We start from the raw sequence: 22906 nt of genomic DNA, 5'->3' as shown, positions 1-22906 counted from the left end.
CTCAAAAAAAAAAAAAAAAAGGCAATTAAAAAATACACTTTTAGATTCTTTTCCATGAAAAACCATAGTTGGAATCCAGGCTTAGACTAGAATGTTCTTCAATACTTCTTTTTGCAAAAGTTGAAAAGGTCTTCATTTTTTCTTTATAGATAATTTTGCGAAGGCTATCGCTGCTTTCACAAACTTAAAATGCAGAACTAATGGTGTTTGTAGCTAAGTGCATGCTGGTTTTCTTTTACTGGAATGCTCAAATCCTCTTAAAGTTCTCCCACTCTTTTCACTTTTCTCCATCAAAGCTTTCCAATTTATGTTTAAAAGATGGTAGCGAGGATCTAATTTAAGCCTCATTGTTCAGCAAGCCAAACTAAATGGGCAACTGTTCCACAATGAAAATTCAAGGAACAATTCTTAACAACTGAGTCCCCCTAAATTATTAAAGAATTGTATGGAATTATTCAAATTATGCTGCATATGTTAAATGCTGATAATTCTCTGTATTTATTGTGATTGCAACCTTTACCTTTTCTATAATACCTCTACATTTTGGTTTAATACCTCAAAACAGAAGTGGTTTAGAATGTCTACCTATATTTGATGGCTAGAAAGCTTGATCTGCTTCTGTAAATGAATATGTTGGCCGCTTCTGGTGTTCTTTCAGTGATAAAGTACTTTCCGATCTATTTGGATCTGTCCCATATTAGAGCTGAGTATTTCAGTTGTGGCATGTTTGTATCCCCTATCTCAGTCCTTCAAGAAAATAGCTGCTGCTTGGCCACTTTGGGTTCAGATGCAATTACCAGTTTTTAAATCAATATCAACCAGTGCTGAAAAAAAAAGTACATATTTTATTTCTTTTTAGGACCAGAATATAATTTAACCTGTATTGGTTTCTGCTGAGCTGTCATAATTCTGATACCTTGACTATTAGCAGCTATAGGAATACCCAGAATACTTTGTATTCAGCTTGAACCTTATTTTGTTAAAAACTAGTGATATATAGGAAGGATTTCAGACCTAAGGTATGCAAACAGAGTTCTGGCCAATGTTTTGGGGGGGCAAAGGCTGAATCTGAACTGTGTTGCCTGGCGGATGTTAGGACAGACATTGCTCCTCATGAAGATGTTAAGGTAATATCAAAAAACTTTAAATTATGGCTTAGCTTCATGTAGTCGGCTAGGGTAATAGCAGAATTTTTCCAAAATGTAATAGTTCTTTATTAGGAAAATTTAGAACCATTACGAAAGAAGATCACTGAGTCCATGTTCTCCCTAAGACTCAATGTGTCCTTGTGTGGATCTTGTGGGCTTGTGGTGCCTTTGGACCTTTAGTAAGAGTGATTTACTGACCTGCTGTGTAGCACAGAAACCAAATTGACTGATGGGCTTCCCATTTGTTGTTGCAATTTGGCGGCCAGAATATTTTCAATATGTTTAGAACAGGTTTTGTCTCGGTACATGCACTTTTGAGAGGATATTTTCACAGATATGTGAAATGACGGGAGAAGGCACCACCGTAAAGCTGAAGACCAAAAAGAGCTGATGGCTTTGGTGATGTTTTGTAACTTGAACAATGACCTTAGTTCATAAAAACTGTGATAGGAAAATGAAATACTTTCAGTAACATCAATCTGATGCTTGGCAAGAAATGCTTTTAAGGCAAACAGTGAAGAAGAAAACAGAGCAGCCCCGTTATATTCTGTAGTGAATAATGTTGAATATTTCCCATGCTACTTAGCCAGACTAGGTCTTGAGTTTGCTAGCAGATGCAAAAATAGTTGAAAACACAGTTCTGTTTCACTAATAAAATGCACAACATGCTGCCAGCATCACCAAGGTTAGATTTTCAAGGCGTTCAACTTACATTCCAAAACCTGGATGCAATGGGCAAGTTTTCAAAAGCAGTCAAAGTTCTGCAGCCCCGTTGAGGAAAATCCGGCTGCCTTACAGATGTTGAGCATTCAGAGGGTCAGACCCTAAAATATTCCCTTAATACTCTTGGAAAGAGAAGGTAAAATAAGCCTTGCATTTTCAGTTTGAAGATAGACATTTAACCTACACGTTTAATAGTTCTCCTACTTAAATCCTTTCAAAGATTTAAAAACAACAGCACCCACACCTAGTATCAGAAAACAATCAACCCAAAGCAGCCAAATTGACTATTTTAAATTTAATCTGCCTTTTTTTTTTTAATTAATTTGGGTTGCTGGTACCTGGGACGGGTAAGAAGTGTTTTTTAATGGAAGTTGGCTGCTATTAAGAAAGCTATGATGTTGTCTTTGGGTGGGTTGTTTGCTTGCTTGCTTGCTTTTAAACAGTGGCGGTCTAAAAGTGTTTGTTCACACTACCAAATAGCTTTGTGAATCAGTGAGACTGTTCTTGTGTTGCTGTTCTTCATTTCCCTCCAATTCTTCCGCAAGCCCCATGTTTTTCACCCTCTTTCTGACAGTGGTTTAGCTATTCTTCTCATTTAAGCTGGTGTAAAGCAAGAGTAACTGCACTGCAATCTGTAGAACTACTCAGGTATAAAATCAGATACAGATGAGAAGGGCAAGGTTATTTAAAAATACTACTCTGACATGATTCCTTTACAAGTTTTATTTGAATCAATGTCCTTTTGCGGAGTGTAGTCAACCTGTACTAATGCAACCTGGGAAGGAATCTTGTGCCTTGCAAGTGAACTTTCCTTCAGCCTTAACCACCGTCCACTGCCTTACTAAGTGATAACTTTATGTGGTTAATCACGATTCCCAGCTAGAAATATTATTTTTCTGTATCAGCAACAGGTTTAAAGAGAGATTAAATAAGAATTTGGATAGTTTTGTGTGAGATACCAAAAGAGCACATGTTGAAATTATGACAGACACCATTTTATCATCTGTATTTTTTTCCTCCATCCTCCCAAGCTTTCCTCTTTGGCAGCCTCATTACTTAAAGCGTACATTAAGAGTGATCCATGGTTTACCTGGCATTCCTTTTTCCTCTACAAATGAAAACTACCAATGAAGTCTGCAAAGGATTAAAAGTTGGGAATTGAACTTTTCATTCTGCTTAGGAAAATAAATTAGGCATATGCATAGGATAAATTTAAATCTATATAAAAACTTGATTAATCCACAGCTTTCCCTGTTGTGGCGAAATTTTGGCCTTGTTCAAGTTGGTTACAAAGATGTCAAAATCGACAAGGTAATTATTTTCCTTCCTTTGGAGGACTTGTCAACAGCCTCTCTAGATCAAGTTCACTCAGAGGGTGAACAAACAACGTAGTTGGGAGAAATCTCTGATTTCAGCTCTTAATCCATACAGGAGAGGAAATTTTGAGACTTCAGATTTAGGCTTCTGGTGTTTGACTCTTTACCTTCAAAGGCAATGACAACCAGTTTGATTCAAAGCCCATGTTCAACCCAAATGTTTTCTGCTTAGATTTCACACTTCCAAATGGAATTGAGCAACAGATAAAGAACAGGAGATCTTCAGGCATCAATTAAATACTATGACGATGAACAAAATCTAGTTATGTATAAAAGAGATTACAAGAAATCCTTACCAAGAAAGAATGGTACAGGCAATTGTAAACCAGTAATGAATCTGGATTTACATGGGGGTTTGGATCACGCTGTTACTTTGAAATCAGCAGCTTCTAAGTGGGAGGTACATTATTGTTAATTGAGAATACTATTCTACTTTCTAGCTACTGTATTCCAGTGCAGGCAGCAGAATGTGCTCGTGGTTCTGAGTGAAAGCCAAAAACAGATCTGTGGTGATTTTGTTTGTTTTGGGGTTATTACAAACACTTTTCATGTGGATAATTGGACTATAAAGCAAAAGATAAATTTGGTAATAGCAAAAGTGTCTGCAAGAATAAAATAAAGCTTGAAATGAAAGACGTTAAAATTACTTACGGGGATTGTTTTAAAACTACAGTCTCCAGGTTGACCTCAGAGAAGGATGCGTGGTCTTAATTTCCTATAAAGTAAATACATTATTAGCTTTTCTCAATGATGAAAGAAATGAAAGATTTAAAATAGCCATTTAACTGGACAGAATGTGGTTTCATTTTGTGTTCTCAGTGCAAGCCTATGGTCATCAGCACTGAAGTAGTAATGTGCTGTTTGTTTACTTTTGCTGAACATCTAACTTGACTTGTTTTCTTTAGCATGGGGCTGATTCCTCTACTTGAACTGCGTCCATCTCTTAAAATCGTAGGGCAAGGGAGATGAAATTTTCCCTGGAGCTTGACTGGTTTCAAATGCAATTAGGATGGCAAGCCAAGTCAATGTAAAACTAATTATTTAGTGGAGTAACCCGATTCTTTTCATTTAAAAGTATCATATTTTGAAATAAATCTGGGAAAAAAAATAAAATATAAACTGATCAAAATAGTTCAACTACTTTGTTTTACAAATAAATGCGCTCTTGTGAAACGAACAAAGGAAGCCATGTCAGCGATCTCACCTGTCCTTAATGACACCTCTCCTGCCCAAGTGCTGTAGAGGCTTTTTAATCCTTGGTAACTAGATAACTAGTGGCCTAGGGATTTCTCTATCAGGTTTCACCCAGTGTATTGGGTTTTTGGTTAGAAGGAACTCAAGGGAAAGGGATGATGCTTTGTAACAATAAAAATATGTATTGCCGTGTGCGGCTTTTTTAACCTCCCAGGAGTGAGAATGGGTAGAGATTAAAATTAGATTCTAAAAGTATTGCCTTCGTGAAGAGAGATCTTTATGAGCTTCAGCTTCTGGTGTGCAAGATGAAGCTTTATAAATCAGCAACTGATTTCCCTACTGAGATGCTCAAAGGCTAAGGGCAGAGGTACAGAAACGGTCTTGCTGTGGTACCAGCAGGAAGAAATGGTACAGATAGCCTGATAAAATGGTGCTGGTTTAATGAACTACCGGCTAGAAGAAGAAAACAAAAACAAAACCCTCAAGCAAACCTTGGAGAAGGGCTGAGGGTTTCCATGCCAAGTCCTGCGGTGTTTAACTGAGTACAAATAGTGCAAGTCCATGCATCTACCTTTCCAAACTTCAGATTGCTTAAGTCAGTCTTCAGTTTATCGCCTAACTTTCTTGCTGCTACCTACAGTCTACAGAAGGCTGCTGTAGGTGCCCAGACTAGTCAAATCACATATCTTCAGTTAAAGGAAATATTAAGACAAGACCTCTGACTTGTTCTGTTGTGTTGGGTGCTTTTGCTTTGGTTGGTTTGGTCTTTTTTCCAGGGGGGTGGGTGACTTCCTGTGTCACATAGGTGTACAGAGAGCCTGGTTTTTACCTTATCTTGGTGATCAGCAAGTTTCTGTGTCCCTGGAAGGGAAAATCAGGTTGAGTCGTATTCACCTATGAAACAGCAGTGGTGACTCTAAGAGGTTGGTCAATGAAAAGACAGGGTTGGCAAATCTAGTGGTATTGGATGAAAACAGTTTACCAGTCTTCCAGCTGGAATAGTGCATTTCTGATTACAAGATCACATAAATGGTACATGTTGTAGACAGAGGATGTTTGGAAGAGGTTAGCAGCGTGTTTGTATCCCAGCCCAACTCTTGGGAAAACTAACTTTCTAAATCACTTCCTGAATTATTTTCAATACCAGCCAGTTCCAAAACAAGGGATTATTCAATGCCATCTGTTGGCTTTTGTGAAAAATGGAATGGAAAATGTGGTTTGCTGAGTGGTGGTCCAGCAGAAAGAGCTTCACAGTCCCTATCACAGCTTAGAGCAGTTTCAACTGTAGCAAAGGTAAAACTGCAGCACAGGAGCTCTCCCGTGTTCCAAACAGGTGACCCTTGAGATGGCCAAATTCCGTATGGATCTTTCCATCTGTGCAATGTTACTGCTCATGAGGTGTTTGCAAGAGTTTCCTGACTTGTATATCTGGGGAGATGAATTTTGAAGATCCAGAACAGTTTTCCCAGTTTTCCTTTGGAAGGGTTCTGATCTGTATCTCGTACTTTTGGCCCACACCTTTGGGCCCACGTCTATAAGGAAGAAGAAACACAGAGAAGTTTTTATGTCATTTTCCACTAATTTACATGCCCTTTTTGTTGAGGAGCTATTTTGCTTTCTTGCTTATTATTGCATATGCAAAATACTTGCATGCTGGCAGTATTCTTGCTTTGTTTGCTTTAGACTGTCTTGCATTTAGTCCGTTTGAAGGTTTGAGTGTGAACAATAGAAATAGTCGTGACAAATTGTCAGGCTCTTCCGAAGATTCACAAGTTCTGAAGTTAGTGCTGATGACAGATGGTTTGTCCTTTCTCATCACTTGTCTTCTTGACAGCATTTTTCTGCTCTCCGCAAAATCTCCCTTGGTGTGTAGTTGAGTCCTTTAGAATTTGTTCATGTTTCTTGCTCATTGGTTCAACAGCATCCATGTTTGACTAAGTGGAATACCTTCTTCATGAAGCAGAAGTTTGATTTATTTTAATAAGAAAGCTGCTGGAATTTGACACGAATGCACTTCCAAAATTGCAAAGATGTTAAGAATGATCTTTGATATCTATTGGTGTGGATTTCTATGGCTGTGTGTGAATGGCACTGCATACTCAACAGTCTCTATCCTTTGCTGCAGGATTTATGCAATTAATGGCACAACGTTAGCAAAAACTAAGGTGTGAACTCCTCAGTCTGAGCGGTGCTTGACTGGCTACAGAGTCAATTTCTTTTTTGGATTTTCCACAATTTCATTAAGTCCTTTTCAGAATTTGTCTGCTAACTTGCTGCTTTGAGTCTGACTGATGGAGAATGATGCCATACGGCATTAAAACTAACTTAATACTAACAGCCTGTGCATGAAAAAATGCTGAATTCAGAAAAGTCGTTCTTTGGAGTTGTTGGCTATGTTGGCTGTCCTCTGCTTGTTCTCTGACACTGATTTATTTGGGTGAAACAGGGATGTGTGAATCGCTATTGGCATCAGACAATCAGAACGCACTTCTCCGGTTCATACTGGAGTTCACTGGGTTGTATGTAAGCGTTTATGTCCCTACATAGTGGAGACAGTGGCACAGAAGAAATGTCACCTCAACAGCACAAAATGCCTTTTTTTAGTATTGTTTCAAATATTTACCCTTTCAGCAAATAAAAACAGTCTGAACTGCACAACAGTTGATATGGAGTTAGTAAGTTTCTGCTGTGATTCATCATAGTTAAGAAAGCAAAATATATTTGGGACCACAAAAGTAGCCGTCTTGGGTTAGACCCAAGACTGTTTTGGTGTTTTATGTGCAAAGGTGGCTGCAAGTGAATGCCTGAGGGAGCAGAAAGAGCAGAGCAGGCTTAGATGATCCTGTCTCCTGACACCCCCCCAGTGTTTAGCTTTAGGGAGCTTTCTGCATTTTGAATATCGCTGTTTAGTAATCCATAGCTGATTTCTTGTACAATTTCCCCTAGAGGAAGCATGAAAAGAGAATTTGTCGAATATGCGCATGGTTTTCTTTATTTTGGAAAGGGTCAGCTCTTTGTCTGTTTGGTATCTGTGCAGGGTTTTGGTGTTCAGCTCTCATTATGAATGCACACTCTGGCTTTTCACAGTTGGAGCTCCAGAGGTGAGCGGCATAAACAATGCGTTCACCTGCCTGCCGGCTCGGCTGGAAATTTCCAATCCGTCCCTTGCCTTTCCCATCACAGAGCCAGCAGAACCGGCACGTGAATCTGAAACTTGCATCGTGTTCAAATGCTTGGGGTCTGGGAGCTCCTGCCACCTCCTACACGCCCCTGTCAAATGGTTTTATTGCTTCGAATATAGAGGATATCAGATGTCTCTTTCGTTACTGCCCTTGTGCCTTTGCGAGCGTTATTTGGCACATTAGCTATTCCCCGACACAGAACACAAGTGGGTGCCAGCTCACTTGATGTGCATGCAGATGTGAATTGCAGCCAGAAGATCATCACTCAGATAACAAACAAGCGGTTTAACTTTCTGAACATGTTAGTCATAGAAACCTTCTACGCAACTGCATTATATACTTCTGTTGAAGCCGTGTTATATGCACTTTTAGGTTGTGATCAGAAGCAGCCATGCTCTTTTGTATGTTTTGCCTTTTTTATTATTATTTTACTTTAACCTTATTTGTTATCATCCCTTCAAAATCAAAATGCAATGTCTTTTAAGTAAACAAAACAGCAAACTCAATATGTAGACAAGGGCGTTGTGGAACGTCGTGTCGTGATTGTAAAGGCTTGCTGTGTCCAAGTAATGACTGTTCTTCTGATGGGTAATTTGATCTAGGTTGTGTTGCTTCTGGCTTCAGGTATTTTTACTTGGACTGATTTAATATTATCTCAAACTTGTAAACTTGTGCTTAATAACTGCTGATGGAGTCTTCTGACAGTGAGATTATTACTATTAGTGGTTGAAGAAAACTTTAAGGTTGAACGATATTTTCATTGAAGTATCAAAACTTAAGGTTTACATAGTATTGTGTTGATTTGCTGTAAAGCGGTGGATGTGCCTGTGCATTCTTCTACACTGAGAAGCATAATAACTGAAAAATATCAGAAGGTTATTAATGGTGATGATAGTAGTATAGTGCCCTGCAATTTGAACAGACATATCCAGAATGTGCACTGCCCAATTTTAACATCAATTAAATGGGCAATATAGACCATTGTGGGAGATGTTCAGAGGTGAGAGGCTGAGATGCAGCATCCCGGTCCTGCTGAAATGGGCAGCTCTTCCTGAGTGATCTATCAGTGGGACTATGATTTCGTCAAGTAAGACTGAATGACCCAAGGATGAAAAGATGGCCTTGAAATCCCAGGCTGATGCCGGTTAGATGTGAATCTGTATTTCATCAAATAAAATGTAAAAAGCAATTAAAGAAAAAATGTAGCAGCTTTCTCAGGACATCATCAGTCATCTTCTTGAGCAACACCTGTCAATACTAGAAAAGCTTCTGGTGGACGGCAGACTGAAAGGGAAAGTAAACTCTTAATTTGGGAGCTAATTGTAGCCCATCTAAACTTAGAATACATTAGTTTGAGTGTCTCTGAGTACATTACAAGTTCATCTCAATTTGACATGAACTTTTTGAAACTGGCTTTAATGTTAAGTGGTTTCATGAATGCATAAACTTGAATGGATAAAACATGATCTTTCTGCTGAGGAGTTTTGACTGTGACTAAAAAATGGATGCGTTTCATCTTCTTATTTGCAAGTCGTGAATGAATCTGTCACAGGTAGCCTGAGCTGTTTGAAATAATAATGACTTGTGAGACCAGTAAGGGTCTTCAAGAGCCTGGCTTAAGTGGTATGTGAGCTGTACATAATAAAAACAGTGACACTTAGAACCTTCAACCCTGTTGAAAAGGCCTTGTCCAATCAAAATTTGAGAGCCTGGGCAAAGCAGCTACACAGAAGCAAGTTTTAATAAAGAAACTAAATGAATGGAAACCAAAGTTTTAACGGAGGATAAAGTGCATTAAAATCTGATCAGCCAAAGCTTCAGGTGCAAAGAAGTGATTAAGCCAACTTTTAATCTGTTATTAAAAAGTGAATAGAAGAAATGTGGATTTTCATTTTGTAGATTACTTGCATTCTGAAGTTTTGGCTGACTGTGGAAAATGCAAGAAAATGTCAAACCAACACAACATATTGTTATCACCACAGGGAAAGAGCAGTGAGTCTAAATTCCATGTGAAGTGAAGACCCTGATTCCTGCTACTAATAATACTGATGTTTTCCAGGAGCGCATTAGCAGCTACGGCTTTCATTTCCCCTCATTTCTTATTGGTGTGTGAGATTTTCAAATAAGGAGTCAGCTCATATGCTGCTGCTCTTGCCTTTTTACTTTTTCTGGTTTCTCCAGATCAGAATTTTGAATCTTGCCTGTCATTCTAGTAAATAAGCAGTGACCTCAATTCCAAGGCCCTTTGAATTAAAGCTGAAGGTTATCAGTCCGGGGCCCTTTGCTGCTCTTACGATTTGTGGCCACTTAAATTGTTCCTCTTTGGATATGACACAGTACAAATTGCAATCATCCTTGGCACCCGCTATTTGTGTTGGTCGTCATTAAAAGCCAAACGTAACTGCTCTGTGATGGTCCATGTCACCGCGCCCCAGCACTGGTTATCTACTTGAACATTTAAATGTTGTGACCTCCAAGCCTTTTTTGGTCTGGGGTTTTTTTGGTTGGTTTTGGGTTTTGTTTGGGGGTCCTCGCTAATGAAAACAGAGCAAACGCATTGTTTTCCTCTCTCTGTTTCCACCGGGAGGGTGAATCAAACACGACTCACCGCAGAAGTGTGGTGGATTTAAGAAGGGAAAGAATAGACCTCAGTGGAATTTGTGCTGTGAGGTTTTTGGTTTGGGTTTGTTTCATGTTGGTTTGGGGGGTTTTGTTGTTGTTGTGTTTGGTTTGGGGTATTTTTGGGCTTTTGGTTTTGAAATTGGCGGGTTTCCAGGGTGGGCGTATGCTGCAAAGGTCTCAGAGGCAGGAGCTGCACAAACCCAACAAGAGTTACTTGATATTAATTTTCTGCCTTCTCCTCTGTCGCTCCCTCTCAACACACAATATTAAGGCAAAACCGATTTCATTTTCTCCTCAGTCAACTGAAACACATTTTTTTCTGCGATGCCAGCAATGAAATGTATTTTCCAAGTTTAATTAGCAAGTCAAACAATAACACAAATGCTTCTGCAGCATTTTGCTAAAGGTTCTGTATCCTCAGTTGAATACAAAGGTCTTGGAGAGCATGTGCTTCGTCTTTTGTCATTTGCAGAGAGCATCCATGTAATATTTTTCTTGTGGCTTTCACAAGCAAGCTGACTGATAGCTGATTTGTTCTCTATTTCAGGTCGTGGAGACTAATTTGGTTGCTTTTGACTGTCACTGGATCATTATAAATGAGGTAACTGTCAAGTGAACATTGTTGTGAACCATGAATCCTGTTTTCAGACTTATTGACAGTATTCGTGCCGATGTTGACTTTGCCAAGAGGAAGCGGTAGCTATGACAAAGTTCAGACATGCTGAGATGTTGTTTAATAAAAATAGACTGACAAGTTCTTGGACTTCAGTGTTCTGTCTTGCCTGTTTTAAACACAAGTCCTTGAATGAATAAATGGAAAATCAAAGGGAAAAAAACCAACCCTTTCCTTCTGAGATTGCACATTTGACTTGAGCTGACTGTATTTAGAGGATCTTTTTAAGGTCTTTTTTCAAAGACCTTGTGTTTGATTTATATTTTAATTTTTTTTTTCTTAATAATAAGAATAATAAAATCCAATCTTTCGCTTTGCTTTAAAAATTCCCCTAGAACTCAGTTACAGTTGATGCGCAAACCTGTTGATATTAGCAAAAGGCTTTTTGGTATATTGCTGCATCAGGTCATATATGAACATGAACGTTCATGAAAGGAAAAAAGAAATAAAATGAAACGAATGTCCTGTTTTTAAACTGTGAAATAGATTCTTCCATGAATGTTTGTCAGCTAAAATAAGACAAGTCGAGATGTGAAGTGACTTTGCATATAAAACATTGAGCAATGCTGTTGTTCTTAGATTTGATGATGTTCAGACTTCTGTGCAAAGCAATTTAGGTCCAGACCAGCTGAATTCCCTGGGGAGAAAATTCTCCCCTAATGTGTAAATCGTGTGGCTCACGTATATTCTCAGGATAAAAGATTGCTTGGAGATATTGCATGTAAATTCCAGTTCTACTCTCTGGATTTACTGTGCACTCCTGTTTTCATACTTAATTGCTAGATTTTCATTAGAGTACAGTGTGCTAACTGTAAGATAATTTAATCCAAATCGGAAGTAGTCCACCATGAATCTCTGTAGCAATAGATGAGACAACAGTTTCTTAGGCAGAGCCTAGATATTGGCTTGCAGTCCAAGTTAAAGACACTGCCACTGGGCTTTCATTTTAAATTGTATTTGAACTGGAAATTCCACAAGAAGATGCTTTTAGCTCTGTCAGCTTCTCCACCCTCCAAAACCAAGATTAAACCAAGGATTCATTCCTAGCCTACATGCTTTCTCTTGGCCACTTAAGTAACTTACTTTCAAGCTCTGTTTGTTTAAAAATGCTAATAATCTCAATATTTTACAGACACAAAAGTCAGACAAGCAATAAATAAGATTTGTAGATGATAACATAGAAAGAATTTTGTTTTGTCCTATTTTCCCTTCTTGCTATGGTCAAATTGCAACAGAAATGTAAATATTTCCTGGATGCAGAATGTCGCGTAACATTTCTTGCTTACTGCAACATTTTAGTGGGTCAGCAGGGGTCGCAGTGCCACCAATTCAGGCTGCCCAGGGAACTGGTGGAGTCACCATCCCTGGAGGGGTTGAAAAGATGTTTAGATGAGGTTCTTAGGGACATAGTTTAGTGCTGGAGTTGGGTTATAGGTTATGGTTGGACTCGATGGTCCTGAGGTCTCTTCCAGCTGAAATGATTCTGTGATTCTATGATTTGGAAATGCAGTGATTTACAGACCCCTCACTGTGTGCTCTGTGAAATCCTTACCTTCACATCAAAGTCCATTTGACATGGTCGCCCATTAGCTGTTGATGGCCATGGTATTTCAATACGACCAACATGAACTCAGAGTTCTGCCTGGTTTGTTGTTGACGTGAATCTTTTTTGACATCTCGGACAACTTACACATCTATATGTCCTCCTAATTTGAAATTCTAAGATGATCTATTACCGTGAAAATGCGTTGTTTTGCAAAGTCCATATACAATTCAAATAATTGCTTTCATTGAGATACTAAAATGAGCTGGCATTGTATTTCCTTTTCCATCACTGTGGATACAACATACGTACTGAGTATAGAAATAAAGAAGGAAATACCACCTTCAGTTTTGTGATCAGGAATCTGCTTAGGCATTGTGAGGTAAAATCTGGTATTTTAATAGCTCACTTTAAATGCTATAATGCCCAGAAAAGAGTTCCTTAATGTTTGTTGTCCCATTAGTTGCTATTTTATGTAATACAGCAAATTTGCTTGAAGACTCTGTATCATAATAGAAATGCGTGTGTGGGAGGAGGGGGGTTGTTCCCATAAAATGAAAGGGTTCATAATTTGTTAAAGCATAATGCATCATATTAGCCCTTTGCAAATAATAGGAATCTCTTCTCATCAGTGCAGACAGCTGAGGAAACATCCTCTAAATAAATGTTGCTATTTCTTCAGGGCCTCGAAGCAGATGGTTCAGTTCCTTATTTAAAATTTGCAGGAGTCATAGATTTGAACGCAGCCATGAGAAAATAGGCCTTAGCAAAATGTGCGAATGGATTTCTCCCACTCTCTCCCTCTGTCTGTCTGTCTGTCTGTCTCTGCCCGCTTCGTCTCCTCTGCACAATAGTAAATAGAACCTCGAAAAGCCCAGAGTAATAAAATTGTATTTTTTCTATGACTCTTAAATAGCAGGTATGCAGCAAGCTTAGATTTTTAGTGGAACTTAAGGGGCATTTGCATGATTTTCATCACTTTTCTTTCTTTTGCTCTTTTGAAATGAAAGAAATGTCTTTTTTTTTCCTTTCAAATTTCATTTTAAATCCATATGTCGCTCAAGCTTTTTCCTTTGTTAAAACATTCAGGCTCATCTTACTATGCCCAAGGCTACCACCAGTTCCTATTAGTATAGTTTACTCCAGAACGGCCCCAAACACTTTCCACTGCCTACAGTTACTACCCAGGAGGGGAAAATACTGCTGTACAAAAGATTGGTTGGATTTCATCTGTTATAATGTGCACAATTCTGGCCAGGAATGGACCACATGCACAGCAAATCTAATTTGTGTGACAAGAGACTGAAAAGGGGATGGCTTCATAGCCTATGAAAACGAAGACTGGAAGAGGATGTGCTCTCTGTTTATAAACACATAGAGAGGGAGAATAAACGCATCATTGTCAAGGGCCAGAGGACAAGGTTGGCACAAGAACAAATGAGATCAAATCGCCCGTGAATAAACTGAGGGCAAAAGTTAGTAGAAGGTTTCTAATTACCAGAGACATCAGTCTGGAAAAACTCCTTGGAGGAGAGAAGGAGAAAAACCAGACCAAAACACCTCTTTCAAAGAACAGCTTATGGAAAAAGATCCATCATCTTTGCCCATCGTAGCACAAGAGAGAGGACTGGAGGACCAAGTGTAGAGCAAGACTATGTTTTAAGCTCAAGCAGCTAATTCAGGTGCTAAAATCACAGCTCAGTCCCAGGAGCTTCCGTAATTCTACATTTTAATATGGATAATTGATTAATAGTAACATTAGGAGTTCATTTGAACTCCTGAATTTTCCAACGGTCACAGCATAGGCTGCTTATCTTAAAATAATTAGGCGAAGCTGAATGGCATTATATATTAGGTGTCCAGTATATAGTCTTGCTTCCCACTGATATGTTGAGGTGAACCTCTTCAGTTCCCTTTTCCTAATTCATCTATAAAGAGCGATTAATTTAAAATAGCATTTCTTTCCCTATTTATTTGCCCACTTGGAGGAAATGTACGTCTCATTTTGTCTAATTCCATTTGAAATAGGACAACTTCCCCTTTATTCCAAGTTCAGACCAATAAAAGAAAGGTTTGGAACTATATATTGAACTTCTGATTTTTCCAAAAAAAAAGCCACATAACCTAAGCTAAATTTATACAGGTACCAGCTCAGTTCAACTTGGGCAACAATGTTGTGAGGTTGTTTTTTTTTGACATTTGGTGCTTGTATAACAGATCATCTGCCATCCTTATATCATTATACTGTATCCTCCTTTGAAGTGCAAATGAAAATTGTTTCCTCTCATACAATAGTTGCTTTATATAGTTTTCTTATGTCAGATCCAAAACTCAAGAATGAGAGATGATATTAGAGAGTCACTAGATAAAAGGCTCATCAGTCAATGCCAAGTATTTAAAAAATGACAAAGAAATATATAGCAAATGACTAAAGTTGAATTTGGGTTTGCATGGCATTGCTTTGTCATTAACCTAAAATTTGAATTTATGATATAATCAGTGGAATTCACAGCACTAAAATAATAGCTGTCATTAATCTATTGATGTATAGATCTCCTTGGCAACCATACAAAAATCTCCGGTGTTTGTATTCTGTTATTAATTCCCAGGTGATGTGTAAAAATATGAGGCCATAACCTAAAGGTTAAAACGAGGACACTCCAATTAAAACACACCCCAAAATGCTGAATAAAAATAAAAATACACTTTTGAGGCAGAAAAGACAAATGTTTGAGCAGATGAAAGTCAGAATCTCTCTGCAAGTTTCATTTAGCAACATAAGATGGTCATGCAGGTGTCGAGTTTTACATGATTAGAATGAATCTAATGGCCTTGCATTTACAGCTTGTGCACGGTGTATAATGAAACCAGGAAAACTTGCTAAAGAAAGGATATAGTTGAAAATCAAGCTAAGTTTCTGAGCTTTCCTTTCCAGTTCCATTGGAACTGTTATAAAAAGAATCACACGCATTTTGCTAAAACAGCAGTTTATATTTTTTACCTTGCAGCTAGTGAAATGATACAGACTAAATGAAAAGACAGCATCTTAAGCTGAGAGAAACCATTATCTATGGTACATTAAGAATTAATCGACCAGAAATGCAAGATATTACACTGGGCACAGCTGATGCCATGTGTTATTTTTGTTTGCAGAAAAATCTGTATTTTGTAAAGAACATTAGTAAGAGATTAATTTGGAAACTATGACAAACGGTGAAGAATAAAATACTTTTACTGAGGTCAAGAAGAGCAGAAGTTAAAATGTATATCTCCTGTATTTTTCTTCAGAAATGAAGAGATAAACAACTACCAGTATGGCCAAATGTGCTTCAAAATAATTAAAGAATATTAGCTGAAGCTCAAAAAAAAAGCCTAAATTATGGGGATGGTTCTCTTGACATTTAAGGAGCTGCTGCTTCAAAAACCTTGGCTTCCTTTTCACGAGGAAGATTCTGCAATTTGAGTTCAAACCTGTTTCCTGGTGTCTCCTAAGCTCTTGATCATGAGTATAGGTGGGGAAGCTAGAGGCAAAAAAGATGATGGTGTTTAGTTCCAGGTGTAACAGTGCAGATGTGCCGTATCCTTCAAGAGATGAGAAGCTAGAGATGGACAGTTGAGAATGGGAAATATTCAATGAACTGTTGCTGAATGGAAGGGCTGATAACAGGAGCTCCTCAAGCACCTCCCTTCCTGGGGGGGTATCCACAAATTTAAACCCCTAGAAAGTTTGGGGCATCAGCCTCTGTAATTAAGACAGATTATGGACAGATGTTGGAAAATGGATTCTAGTTAAAAAGATTGAGCGATTTTGTAGATTCATTCCCCTGCTTTATAGAGAAAACCAGACACAGGAGTGCCGTGAAAGCGGCCAGCTGAGCCTATTGGAGCCCTCAGTGTTTAACTAAAGCTCAGGTTCTTATGGGAAGGTTGGAATCAGTTGCTCGTGAGCTCTTGCTCCATGTTCCCCGAGGGCCTCGCTGTTCAATGGTGTAAAACACTGTGTTCCCAAACTGCCGGAATTTGTACTGTGTAAAGAACTGTTTTTCTCGTTTCCCTAACCTGCCTTGAAGTTAATGTATTAAGCTTAATATTTCACATATTGATGTTTTCACTTCTTCTAAGAGCGTGTCCATAGAGCTGAGTGTTCAGCTGAAAGCCTTAATAGGTACCCTACAGAGTAAAAAGTTGGGTTTAAATTAGGTCTTCCTATAAACAAGTACATACACACCTAGAATGCTCTAATGCATCTTGTTTGCCCTTTTGGTAAATAATGTTTGCTAATGTGCACATTGTTTGTAGGTTCTTGATGTTCTGCTTCCAGGAAACCGAACACTTAGGGCCTGAATAATTGTCTGTATCTTCACAGCTCCCAAGTAATGCTACACTTAGAAATATATCATGCTATGGCTTCCTACGGGTTTACACATGATCTGCCGGGGATGCTGTGAAACGCTTTTAAGTAAAAGATCAAAGGTAAAAGGAGAGGGAGAAAAAAAACGCAAAATGAAGCTAAGCCCAGTTACATCTACAAAGATTCAGTGAGGTTTGGGCACGGTACGTTTTAAACTTTTGCAATTATCCTAAGGGTGTTATGCCAGTGGTTTTAATGAGCATGCATATGTTCTTTCTGAGGCTACGGCAGAGCTTGACAACAGCCTCACAGCAATCACACGCCTCTCGGTCCTCTCAGCGTATCTTTTGTTTCTAATCTGGTGGTGACATTGCTGCATTTTAACTGTTATGCATATGCTCTCCTTTGCCTTCTCTTCCAGGAAATAAGCGATGTGGATGTGCAGGAGCTGGTGAGAAGGTCAATTGGAAGGTTAACAATTATCCGACAGACATTTCCAGTCCCCCAAAACATAAGTCAGCGTTGTTTCCGTGGCAACCACAGAATATCTTCATCACTGTGTGATCCGAAGGACCCTTTCTCCCAAAGCATGGAGGTAGTTCATAAACCACTCTGTTCTCACCTGGGAACTGTCTTTCTAGATGCATTCAAGGGTTTTCCCCGGGGCCTTAGTGTAATATAATGTTTATTTTTCGTGTCCTCTCAGACATGTAGTTTAATGTAGCGTGACAAGAAAATACTTGAGTGGGGCCTGAGTGGACAAGAACAACTCATCTGCTACGCAGCAATTAAAAAAATAAGTCACAAAAAGCCACCGGATCTCCAGGCAGTGGGGTATATGCCTAAATCTATGCCTGTGTTACAAAGAGGCCTTATTTGCAGGATTGTTAATTACAAATCACAACTAAACTCTAAGAGCCTTCCTACCACAGGTCACTGTCCCCCTGACTTGACTTTTTTTCCAAGAGCAATTCCTCTATCTCCCGTATCTGCTTGGGCTCCATCATGACAAAGCTATGGAGAATCAGAAGTGTGAAATTGGCTTAAGGTGTCAATTCTACTTTTGGATTTTTTTTTACATGGTCATTTATCAGGTTTTAGAAAGATTGACTGTGTTTGCAGCGGTGCAGGAGGAGCCTATCTGACTTAGGAGCAAAGAGCAGTCATCTTGTGACAATGAAATAAAAGGAGTGAGAGAATAAGAGAGGTGTTGAAGGGTGTCCTTTCTTTAAATAAGAATATGCAAGGGTGGAAAGGCGAAGTGTGGCTGGTCTTGCTGGGTTTCAAGTTAGCTCGAAGAGCTTTTGCCTCCCTGGAGGTGTTTAAAGGTATTTAGACAAGGTTCTTAGGGACGTGGTTTAGTGCTAGAGTTGGGTTATGGTTGGACTCGACGATCCTGAGGGTCTCTTCCAACCGAAATGATTCTACGATTCTATGAATTGCTCACAATGCAGCCAGTAAGCAACTGTTGATGACACGGAAAACTTGAGCTGTAGCACAGTGCATGGTGATCCTATCGGGGTTCTTGAAATAAACAGGGCTGTGTAAGTTAAATAGGTGCACAGGTTATCTCTAGAGGCCGTTCAGGAACTGCGGAAATTCTTTAGGTTGTGCCATTCAGCGTGGTCCTAGGCGGGACTTGGGTAGTCTGCGGATAAAGTGTAAAAACAGAGGGTGTAGTTATTTGCAGCCACCACAGATTGCAAAGAGCAGTTTTCAAGCATAAAGTTATTAACTACAGCCAGGCAAAAAATAAGAATCACGTATCAATGGGAGGCTTCATGTTTTCGTTTCTTTTTCTCTTCAACTTCACTTACATTTCATTTTGGCTTCAACAGTGAACTGACTCTAGGAAAGAAAAGTTCTGGAAATGAAAGTTTATTCTCTACAAATTCCATTAAACATGTTAGATTGGACCTTATACCTTACCCTGTGCTTCTTGATCAACCTATAGCTTGGAGAGCTTTAATATTCCTATTAAAAGCTTTCATAATGTTTTGGTTCAAAAGAATGATGGCAACTTGACTGGTTTAAGTGTTCTGCACAGCTGAGCTGCTTTTTTTGTGCTGCACTGCATTCGTAGCTGAAACAACACTAAACAATGAAAGGAAGGAGAACTCTGACACGGCTTTCCCTGTGTCTCTGTATGATGCACAGACCTTTTAGGAGCTGTGGGGTTTGTTCACTGTCTAATTATTCTCCCCAACAATATTATAAATTAACTTCTGTTCCATTGGGGAGTTGAAACAGTTTCTAAATTGAAATTTCTAATGATTTTTATTTTAATGCCATCATAGTGTGACTAATCAGGAATATTCTCTGGAAATTATAAGGGTAGATTTCTTGATTTATTTTTTTCTCAATTACTCCCCCTGAAGTCTGTGTGAATAATGATTTTATTTTCAATACCTTTATTAAAACACTGACAAATATTTTGGTGAAGCCCTCTTATTGTGTCTCTGGGGTCGTCCTACTGAAAACAACAGCTATGCATTTGTATCATTTTGGAAGCTGAAAACTGGATTCACGGAAGTATTTAGTACCATAACCCTTTTGTCTAAAACCTGTGTGCAATATTCTAGGTATATATAAAATAAACGTGGTTAATCCAGATGAATCACTCATACTTAATCTAATTGCTAAATACCTTTCTTCTGCAATACGGAACAAAATATCATATCTGAACTTTGAATTGCGTCAACAGGACGTTATGCAGTTGGACACTTCTTGTAATCAGTTGTCCAATGATTAGTCTAAGAGACTTGGAATAAATAAAGCATCGCTAATGGATACCAGGCAACACGTTAAATGCCCCAATAAGTTTCTGTGGGAAATGAATGAAAGTGCAAAGTGACTTTAAATTACAGCCCCACTCTGTGCATCGGGACAGCTGCTAATGAAGCATCCTGGTGGTAGTGACAGGGAAGGCAGAGAGGCAGAAATTAATCGCAGTGTCTTTATCATTGCATTATCAGAGATTGATTGCTCTGAGTGTTCAACTGAACTATTAGTGGAGGAATAACAATGCTTAATAATTGCTGAACTCTGTGCTCCTGAGCCCTGTTAATACCCGATGAAGGCCCAGCTATATTACTCTCAGATTAGCCGGCGCATCCTTCCTCATGAACTGTGACAAGCGTCTTCTATTCCCATGATTATTAGGTTACGGGAGCTACCTTGAAAGCAATGTCATTTCATTTTGTCGGGAAATGATGACTTAGCATCTGTAGCCCTTCATGTACCAATTTAGTTTCATTACTGACCTTATTGTCTCTGGTCCCTAGGTGTTGTGTTTTTTGTGTTTGTTTTCTCTTTGGTAAAGGCTTATGTAGAATAATCTGTCCTCGCAGCATAGTAATAATTCCTCCTCTTCTCCACAAATAAATGTCCCTGTGGTGCTTACTTTGGGGAAAAACAGTTTTATATGAAACGCTTTAAATTCTTTGTAGGTTTACAACACACAGACAAATCATCCAAGTTATTTTAAAAACGCTTGATTAATCTGAACCCAGATCCTCAATCTGTGCTTTTAATCCTGTCACTCCCAGTGATGCCTGACCTGTGCATCTATGTGAAGTGAATTCATTCCTTGGTGAATACTGACATGGAAATATTGACAGTCACTGCAGTCACAGGAGAAGCTCAAGCAACAATAGACAAGCATCTTGCAGAAAGAGGGAGTGAAGGATCTCTGTCATCTTAATAAAAAGGGAAATAAGGATCAGAAGTTGTGTTTGTTTGTGGTATTACCACTGTGGAGGTGTATTGTATTCCCTACAAAGCGGGAATATTTTCCCGTTCTGAACTTCCTCCTTCTTTTAAGGTTCCGAGCAGACCATCTGTATGGAGAAACCCTTACACAGAGCAGTCAGCATATTCCACAAACCTGGGAAATGTTTTCTGGCTTGTCTGTCGCTGGTGGACAAAACCCAACCAACCAAACTAACAAAGCCAAAACCAGCAATCTCAATTAGCAAATTGCTGCTGGGTAATTGATTTCCAGGCGCTAGGAATGCTGTACAGCCCCCTTCATAGTACAGCCGAGGAAACGGAGTTTTCCTCAATAACTTCAGTCCCCATGGCTTCGGATGACCAATAGGTTATAAAAAAATAATATTCCCAAAGGTTCTTATAATTTCTCTTCCCGAGAAGAGGTTTCTCTTTATAATACTGTTACTGGCTTAAATGTTCCTGCTGTTTGAGGACAGAAATAAAACTGTATTGTAAACTACTCATTTCAGAAGTGTTCGTGAATTCTGATCTTCTGCTCTTTTACGTTGCATTTTATCTTTCACATCTGGCTTTGTCCTGTGAGCATTTAAAAATACACCTATAGAAACAGTACATGGGGAAGTGGAACTGACACACAAGTGAATTCTTGAGTGCACCTGTTCTGTCTGGGGTGCCAAACTAGAGCCTCCCTGCACCGTTCATGTGCAACTGTGCTTCACAGGGAAATATCTACACGTTTACTCAGTAAGAGTTTTGTCCTGCAAGCAATTAACAGCCGCTCACAAATACTCTGACAGGGAACGTTAGCAATTGTGGAATGAGAACGATTTCACAGTGTTATATTTCATTACAGAAATTGCCTCAATCAGAATTGGCTGCAAAAATTGGGAACAAAAACCCCGATGAAATGATTCATTTTAAATTTCATCGGGGTTTCTATTTTTCAAAAGAACAAAATAATCTTGAAGGGCATCTGGTGGTGTCCAAATATCTGGTGACTGAAAAATTGAAAGTTGCAGGCAACTGGTTAAAAATGAAAAGTCTATTTACCTTCATGAGAAGGTCTTGAACTCCTGCAAGTGCAGCTGTGCCAGTGACCGGCTGCCTCTGCTGCACATGTGGAGGTTGTTGCTGCAAATCACCTGAAACGAGATCGCCCCCAGCTGAGTTTGGTTTATAAGAGCCAAAGATAAGACTTTTGACTTTTACGGTTTCTTCTTACTAGCAAGTAAGTCGTTTAAATACCGGAGGATTATAAGTGAGGCAAAACAAATGCTAAATCCTGGCTGCTGGCAGGAGACCACAATAATAACGCTAATACTCCCCTTTGAATTGCAGATTTCTAACCTGTATATATACGACACCGTCCTCCTGTTGGCCAACGCCTTCCACAAGAAGCTGGAGGACAGAAAGTGGCACAGCATGGCCAGCCTCACCTGCATCAGGAAGAACTCGAAACCCTGGCAAGGAGGACGGTCCATGTTGGAAACCATCAAGAAGGTACCTTTTCCCCTTTGATTGCTAAAATACTTCTTTTGTTGGTTTGTTGTGGGTTTCTTTACTATGTCATAATGAGCATATTTGAAACGAAGTCGATGTGTTTGTTTACCAGAACTAGCAAACTCATAGAATTTTTAGTTATGAATAGTATCCTGTTGAAAAAATGGCACAGGTTAGGAGGGTAAAGCAGATAAATTTACTATTTTATTTGTAAATCAAAAAAAAGGTTGCAGAATTCCCAGGTGGGTAATGTTCTGTGGAATGTGCTGCTGTACTGCTATTGACATTAATATAGTGAAATATAGAAATGAGAGCAAGGAAACCCCTAATTTATCTAGTCTATATCCTGCCATTGCAGAACTGTTCCCTATAACATCTCTACGGTGCCTTTATCCAATGTTAAGTTTTCATTACTTCCCTTTGGTTATTATTCCATACCTTAATCACGCTCGTGCCTGAGTGTTTTCCTGTTCTTCTATCTCTAGAAATACTTTTTCTTAGTTATTCACTTTCTTTATGGGGTTTACAGCCTCCATATACTGAGAGACCATTATTACAGGTCTCTGGGTCAGTGTTTAGTCAAAATACACCCCCCTTCCTATACCTTATTCCCTTCAGTCTCCTTATGTAGCACTGCTTATTTTTTCCCCAGTCATGGCTCAATCTGCATTAGCTCCAAAATAAAAGCTCAAGCCTTTCTTTGGTGCCTGTCCCCAGTTTCCATTCTAATAAAGTCATGAGACTGCAAGGATAATCCAGGACACATATCTAATTTCAGGGGCAGGATATGACTTTAAGTCTCTCTGAACTGTGTTGCTCTTAACCTACCAGAGCAATTTCAAAATCACATTTGGTAGCCCCG

General features: G+C 39.0%; 1 protein-coding gene across 2 annotated transcripts in view; it reads left to right on the top strand.

The window, feature by feature from the left end:
- Positions 1-22906, top strand: part of GRID2 (glutamate ionotropic receptor delta type subunit 2) — a gene marked incomplete at both ends in the record, with an annotated part of 552228 nt that overhangs the window by 365396 nt on the left and 163926 nt on the right. For both annotated transcript variants that reach the window (XM_082050631.1, XM_082050630.1), the window contains 3 exons: positions 10793-10846; positions 17234-17407; positions 21883-22044. In XM_082050631.1, the coding sequence (XP_081906757.1) occupies positions 10793-10846; positions 17234-17407; positions 21883-22044 (390 nt within the window). The remainder of the gene's footprint in view (positions 1-10792; positions 10847-17233; positions 17408-21882; positions 22045-22906) is intronic.

The sequence above is a fragment of the Streptopelia decaocto genome, assembly GCF_964273445.1.
Source record: "Streptopelia decaocto genome assembly, chromosome: 4".
Lineage (NCBI taxonomy): Eukaryota > Metazoa > Chordata > Aves > Columbiformes > Columbidae > Streptopelia > Streptopelia decaocto.
This window is presented reverse-complemented; position numbering and strand designations above follow the sequence as displayed.